The following is an 8031-nucleotide window of genomic DNA, read 5'->3' on the forward strand; positions in this document are numbered from 1 at the left end:
TCCCGCCGTCCGTAATTTCACAGACGACAAGTACCACTTTCGAGTTGCTCCCGTTTTGTATTGTATTTATTTTTATACGTGTGGCATATCACCATTGTCAACTACACTAAAAACTTTTATTAGTGCATATACCTTCTGAATTGTATTATGGACATCATCAAATAGAGCACTAATACATCCTACTGTAATGACCTCTGCATGTAGTTACACAAAACGCTTTACCACACTTCTACAGATCCGACGCTTAGCCTCCAAAAGAACCTAACAGATTCATCCGCATCTTGATTACCAAAAATAATGACAACCTACCAGTCAATCAGAACATCCCATAAAGCTCATGAGTTTTTATTTCGTGTCCATTAACTAAGACCCCACTCATTATCTGATAATTCTAGGAATAATTTTGTGGACTCCGGTCATTGAGGTCCAACCGGTTTCACTTTCTCGGATTCCAGAATTGTCATTGATATTTCAGCTACCTTCTAAGAAATTTCATGGAGTATACCTGGAATATACCTTAAAATGTTACGTTCATTTCAGAGCCGAACAGTGCCTCAAACGTGTGGCAGAGTTGAATGCTCCATTTGAGTGTTCTATTACACTACCTGTATTTTCATAAGTAGTAAGAACAATATCGCAATTTGCCTTTGTGCTCATTCCAGCCAGATCTGGGTTCACAGCTGTTCCAGCCGCCCTAATAACAAAAACAATGCGCCCCTCCTGAAAACTGAATGGAGTGCCAACCTGGAATCTTGTTCACAGGATCTTATTATTAATTATAATTATAATTATTAATCAGTTATAATTAAAACTAATTATAATTATTAATTATAACCATAACTAAGTATGATTATAATTAATTATAATTAATTACTTAATTACTTAATTAATTAATATGACCGAAGAAACCACAGGTTTGGCAAGCATTCGGGAGAATCATCGTTGCATCATAGGAGCAGCGGCGTGTTCGATGAACCACCCCGGATTTCGGACACACTGTTTCGCCAGGGGAAAGGAAGTAATCAGAGTGGTCGTCTGAAAATGCATGCTCACAACTCTTTCCGACATTATCGACTCTACGACTTGTGTCGCTCCCGTTAAATCATTCCAGTACAAATCGAGAGTTGTATGGTGACACCACTCTCTGGGTATTCCTATGTCGTTTTCAACATGAAACATGCTTTTAGCTCGACAATGGAACTCATCGAAATTTTCGCCTGGACCATCAGATCAAACATATGATTCCGTCTATTGAACAGCCTGGTCTGAACACACACTGTGACCGACCGTGAATTCGAGTTGGTATTACGAGTCGGTAGGGAGAAGCGTTACAGTTTTCTTTGCTCAAAGCGATCTGTCTAGACTGGATCCAGGATGAAATCACTATCATACTAAGATTGTCACTTACTTTTCCAAAAGATCACCAACGAGCTTTTTTGTACTTGCAACAAAGAACGTTCTACTGGAGGTTAAGGTTCATGGGTACTTCTCTGAGGGGTATACGGGAGCTGCTTCAGGGTGAGGACTTCCTCCTGTTTACTAATCCATCCTAGCAGATAATTTGAGCACACATCTACCAGCAGTCTGTGGTAGTCATCCAAGAAAAGTGCAAAATCGGGGGGAGAGTACTTATTCCCTAAGAAATGAAGTTCCCAAGAAAAACCGAGTTGATAAGCCCTCATAATGAGCGCTGGTCTATCTAACCGAGTCGGACTTACCTAAATAGGCCGGCGTGCCGACAAGTGAGCGACGGAATGACTTTTCGTTGATGATACGAGCGAAACCAAAGTCACATAGTTTGATCTGAGGGAACTGGTGTGCCGTCTCCTACAGAAAGAATGGAAGAAGACAGTTTATCTTGGAAAAAAAAGATTTTGAGGAATACCGTAGTACGCCGACAAATTCCTCTTCTGGATTTCAGATGAGATGTGACAGAGAGTTTCCCTGTCACACTGTCATGGCTAACTTCAGGCCGTTTTTAAAGGTAAACATTTGAAAGGAAAACTTTTGGTCAAAGGAACACAGATTTGGGCTGCACTGTATACCCTAGCTCTTGACCCGAGGGTTCGAAATCTTTATGCCGTCTCCTACAGAAAGAATGGAAGAAGACAGTTTATCTTGGAAAAAAAGATTTTGAGGAATACCGTAGTACGCCGACAAATTCCTCTTCTGGATTTCAGATGAGATGTAACAGAGAGTTTCCCTGTCACACTGTCATGGCTAACTTCAGGCCGTTTTTAAAGGTAAACATTTGAAAGGAAAACTTTTGGTCAAAGGAACACAGATTTGGGCTGCACTGTATACCCTAGCTCTTGACCCGAGGGTTCGGAAATCTTTATCAGTTTCAGTCTGAAGCCGCTAGTAATAAAACTGTGCTCTGAAAGGAAGGTATGCTTTCATAGAGCGCTCTAGTAAGCAAAACGTTAAACCTGTTTCCCTTCAGTTCAGGTACTAGTTTTATTGGGAAGACGCTCCTGACAGAACAAAATCGTTTCTTGTGGCAAATTTAATCACGTTTTGGGATCGATACTAGGGTAGTTTTATCCAACTGCAAGCTTACTGTGTGAAACAAAGTAACACTTAAAATCTATCAATCGTCCGGCATAGAATTTTCGAGGTCTTACCTACTTTGCGTTTAGCTATGCAATTAACCTAATACTGACCCCTGCGGTCAAAGTTCCACTACCTCATTAGGCCATTTTTAATTTCGTTTGCCGTCCGCATACCTTGGCAGAACTGGGACGCCACTTTGACCTAGACAAGCGGAACATACCCCGATTTGGAAACAGAAACGTGTGAAACAATCCGTCTCACCGCAACCAAATAAAATGCTAAATCCTGAGGCAAGCACATGATCGATATGAGTTCCCTCGATAGCACATTATTTTCTTGGAAGTGATGACTTGAAAGTTGTGTCGTCCTGGCAGTTGCGTTTCGCATCGTGTAGAGGACCATAGACCATGAAGTGTCACAGTTTTGAATCTGCTGCTACAATGGAAACTCAAAACCAACGAGTCAGTTTCTTGCCTGCATTCTGCGTAAACCATGAAGTGTCACAGTTTTGAATCTGCTTCTACAATGGAAGCTCAAAACCAGCTGCATTCTGCGTAGTGTCAAAGTCAGAGTCTTGGACTGGGTTCTGGACGTGATACAACAACTAGACCGTCGGTTGTTTCTCCGCGGCGGTAGGGTCATCTTTGACTCAACGGTGAGAGATTATAATCCGCTATGATATGCTACCTGAGGGGAGCACGGGACTCACCGTGACCTTCAGGTCTAAAGCACGAGAGCTTTATCATCTGTGGCAGTCACTCAATTGGTTTCCAAACCAACTTCGCTTAATTTGTTTGGTACATCCGCACTCACAAAACCAGGCGTCACAAACACTCGAATCCCGTAACCATTTCTGTCCCACTTGCAACCTTCACAGACACCATGTACACTGAAACTTCCTATCCATTCTGTTTACGTGGCGACCACTTGTGTCACGTGCCGGCCCGGCGACCTTGAACCGCGTGAGGTGAAGTTGTATTCATGTTCGTGCAACTATCAAAGCATAATAGACTTCCCTACTCATAAGGTTGCTGAAAATTCTTCGACAACCTTGTGAGTAGTGCGTTACGTCTATACATTTATCGCGATACCTCGAATATCGTAGCGAGTGAAACATGAGGCGGCCTGGTGCACGACTCGACTCAGGACATACACACGCACAGGACAGGAAGTCAACGCACTGGATGCGTTCGCCTGTCAGCATGACAGTGCGAGGGCCTTTCGAGAACTGGATTTACTAGTGCACATTTGATGGTAGTCACAATATAACTCAGAAGGCATATATGCCAATAGCAGTTTTTGTTATGGTCTATAATAGTCTACGGTTACTAGTTGCACCATGATAAAATAAATATGGTGCTAAAAATGGAATGAGTCAAAAGACGACTTATCGTTTATGAATTTCTGGGTGAACGTCCGGACGAGGGAACGTGTTTTCTCCGCAGTATAGCTACTACACGTGTACCGTAATTGTCTGTGGAGTTCGGTTTACTCCCTACCTCCTGTGAGGGCGCATGTGTGTGGTAACTATGTCGTGTCTTCCTATATACAGGAAGATTTGACGTGTGTATAATACCTAGAGTCGTTCCGACGCTTACAAGACGGGAACTGACTTGTCGGTTTAGGTTTCAATGGGAACAGGGCTTTGTCACGTGATTTGGGTGTTTGCGGAACAAAGGAGTCGAGTGATCTAATGAGTACGCATGTACTGGACAAATTGAGCGAAGTTGTTTGAAGGAACAAAGAAGTGACCGGTACAGATTAATGTGTTTCACACTCATTTGCAAATCTTTTTGGTTTTTACTGGATATTCAGCTAACTCGTATTCTGACGCAACGGGCTGCCTCATGTTTCAGCTGGTACAATATCCGGGATACCGCGGTATATTTCCCTAAATGAATCTAATCACAAGGCTGCTGAAAACTCTCCGACAGCCCACGACCGGTTCTGCCCTGCTGGAGGCTCATCAGGTTGACACAGTCACCGAATTTCCGTCAACCTTATGTTCTACTTGAAACCAGATTGCACGAAATTAGCGAAATACACTCATTTGCAAACAAACTTGGTTTTGACGGGAGACTCATACGGTATCCATCTGAATCTCTCGTTTATGATACTTCTAAGCATGTAACAAAACTCCAGAAAATTTTAAACCAGTGAGCTCCAGGCTAGTAGTCTGAACTCCTAACCGTCCGGTCACGGCCAAAATGAACAAAACACAGATTTGGACAGCCGCAGGGGCGGGATGCGCAGGTGATGACCAAAGTTCAGCACTTCTGTGACGCAGTTAGACGTGTTGTTTCAATTTTGGAGGCAGACATGTTGACGTAACTTTTGGACAGATTATGAACAAAAGACTGCATCTCAGAAGAGAAATAATTCAGCGTTGGAAGTGGAACATTGTTGTGAACGTTTCAGGACGTTTGCCACTGGAAATGATAAAATTTAATTAAGTGCTTCGGAAAACACCACGCACACAAACTTGTCATCACAACCTTGATAAGTATTCTGGTTTATCGTTCACTATAACGAAATGACAGCATGTAGTAACGGAATTTCTCTCAGCTTAGTTCTCGGTCTGAGCCTCCCAAGCTACCGTTCACGTCAAAACAACCACCTTGATGCCCAAAACGAAGTCAGACACAGTTGTACAGCGTTTCATATATATAGCGTAGGCGGTTATAACTTTCTGGAATTTTTGACGCGTTCTGGATGCGCCATTGGCGACCGGCATTTAGCCAATACAGGGTCATGATTGGCTGTTGGGTCCAGACTTTCGACCAATCGGATCTCGCCTTGGTGCCGGACCGGCAAGCGTCCCGATTCTTGGCCAGTCTCGTGCGGGCTAGGCTTATCGGCCGTAGCAGCGCCTGAAGACGTGCGGTACAGCGGGATCCGCGTGGACTCCTGCCTAACACAGCCCCAGGTAGAAGCGCTTAATTTAAACGCGAGACTTTGTGAATCAGGTAAAGCTCATTGTTCAAATGCGAGTGGTGGGGACCTGCAATTTGTAAAATGTTCTTTATGCTGATTCAAGCTAATAAGTAGCTAGTAGCAGACCTAATCAAATCAATACCTTTTGGTGTGGTGAGGAAATCAATATCTCCTTGAAAAAACACTACTCACAAAGTTCCTGAAAATGCCTCGAAACGACAACTAACCAGTTCAGCCCTTCTGGAGGCTCGTCAGGCAGGCATAATCCCCGAGTTCCTGTCAATCTCATTCATATTCAGTTGAATCTTCCATTAAAATCAGACTGGTGTGCAAATGAGTGTATTGTGCGACTGCATCAACGTCTATATAGAACAGACGGCCAGGGAACTACACTTCAGAATCCAAGAGCATAGTAGATAAATAAACAGGCCGCCGAGAAACGCAGATGAATATCAAGCGTTACTGAAAGACTCGGCAACTGCGGAACACGCACTGGACACGGGGCACAAAATAGACTTAGAAAATGCTGAGGTTTTGAGGCGAGTACTATGGTTCACGTCACAGAAAGTGCTATGGTCCACGTCACAGAAACTGATAGCTGAGGCGGTATAAATCGCCAAGCATCCCAGTGTTATCAGAATAAAAGGCGTGGAACTGGCAAGCGTGTGGAGAACGGTTCTGGATCAGTCGACTTGACACGTGTTGGTGTGCGGTCATCAGAAGGACGAATGGTCATCATCTGGATTCCACTTGACCTGAAGCCCTCAAAGTAAATTGTCGGAGCACTTAAGACCCCACAAAAACCAGGGAAAATCTACCAGTGGCAACCGAGGTGAATCATCAACTGAAACACCCTGAAGTGGAGGATCAACTAACCAAACCCGATCAGAATTAATTACCCCCCCAATCCACCAAAGCAAGATTTTGACAACTTCACTAACCGCCAAGAGCCGTAATTGACACTCAGCACTGATCTAGTGTGATAATCTGAACAGGACTGACTTACTGATTGGTTTCCCGTTTGTCTTATAACCTGGTCATTTGATGACCTGTTCACTTGACCTGATGAAGCTTTTGTGTCAAAGGCGAAACGTTGCCCAAATAAAAGCTACCGATTGTTTACCAAGCTCTTCTGAAACGATGATTCATCAATCGGTTTCAAACCTTTTCCAATTGACTGAAAACTCTGGCTGTTGTTAGCCTGTCATGGACTACGTAGAGCTTCTACCGCTAGCAACCTTTTCAGGCAAGTGAGTTCAGAACATTCTTCCCAGTTTATGTTAGTTCTGGTTTGATTACGTTTACTGTGACATGGATTCAAAGGACAAACGTTTGATATTTTCACCAGCTGTGCAGTAATGGTACTATGTGGCCATTATGAGGCCACCCCTCGCTCCATCAGGGCGAGGATGGGAACGCACGAATAAACACCGTTTAATCTTACTACTGGTTTCATTTCAGTAACTTAGTCAAAGGGAGAAAATTTCACTCTGCTACAGAAGCAAATGCAAGGACCTCAAACTATCCGCTACGACATGATGGCAGACAAGAAAATTCACCATTCCACTCACAGGGGACAGTTCAGGCAAATCCAGTGCCGGAATCGCATTGTGGGGCGGAATGGCTAGGAGGACATTCTCCGGTTTCAGGTCACAATGCACGATGCTTCGAAGATGAAGATAACGCAGAGCAATCAAGACTTGCGTGACGAGGTATTTTGTCACACGTTCCGTCAGTCGACCTTCGGGTGACCCCAAAATCAGCTCGAGCATGTCGCCTGCCAATTTCTCCATGACGACAAATACCTGTGGGTTAGACAGAGGCATCGGAAAGTGACTACGAAATACGCACTACTTCTTTCGGATTCGAAGGTGTGAGTGTCACTCTGGATTCAGCTTTCAGCCTCATCACATGAGCTCTAGTGTGATCATGTCTCAATTTTCACTGGAGGTATGTTTCTATATAACCCCGACTGTGAAACACTGTCTGGCTGGTTCGAGAGACTGAAAGCCCTCCACATTTTTGTGTTTTAACACTCATCTGTGCAAAACATTGAAGAAGTGTTTTGTAATCCTACTACTACCCGGACTTCAGTAGATTAACTAAAGGCGAGGTGTCAGAGGCCGAGCGTTTCTGAGAGTCAACCACCATTGCTCAGAATTTCGTGCGATTCTGGGCATATCGTGATGACTTTTTAAAATGTTGCAGTTCTACACAGTTTTTCAGTCTCTTGCGATGCTTTTTAGCATTTGAACTGTCGGGCTATTTTGTAAGGTTTGTTAGAACGGGTTAAGATATGCATAGAGGTTCCACAGTTCCTGAACAACGTTCAAATATTCAAAAAATGACTTCTAGTCAAGCATCGTATAGACTATTTAAAGGAATACCCGGTAAAAATAGCGGGGCACAAATATAGCACGGAAAGTATACATCTGTAAGAGTGTTACCTGGGGGGGGGGGTAAATAAAGATGACGGGCTAGCGATGAAAGTAAGGCAACGGCTATATTGATTTAACCGATGCTCTGCTCTTGAATCATAGCATC

At 43.7% G+C, this 8031-nt stretch overlaps 1 protein-coding gene across 1 annotated transcript in view; it reads right to left on the reverse strand.

Annotated features, from left to right (window-relative positions):
• Positions 1-1719: 1719 nt before the first annotated feature.
• T265_13243 (hypothetical protein) overlaps positions 1720-8031 on the reverse strand; it is a gene marked incomplete at both ends in the record, with an annotated part of 19625 nt that continues 13313 nt past the window's right edge. Inside the window, 2 exons of the mRNA XM_009167944.1 lie at positions 1720-1803; positions 7059-7337. Coding sequence (XP_009166208.1) covers positions 1720-1803; positions 7059-7337 — 363 coding nt within the window. The remainder of the gene's footprint in view (positions 1804-7058; positions 7338-8031) is intronic.

This window comes from Opisthorchis viverrini (genome assembly GCF_000715545.1).
Source record: "Opisthorchis viverrini unplaced genomic scaffold opera_v5_49, whole genome shotgun sequence".
Classification (NCBI taxonomy): Eukaryota; Metazoa; Platyhelminthes; class Trematoda; order Opisthorchiida; family Opisthorchiidae; genus Opisthorchis; species Opisthorchis viverrini.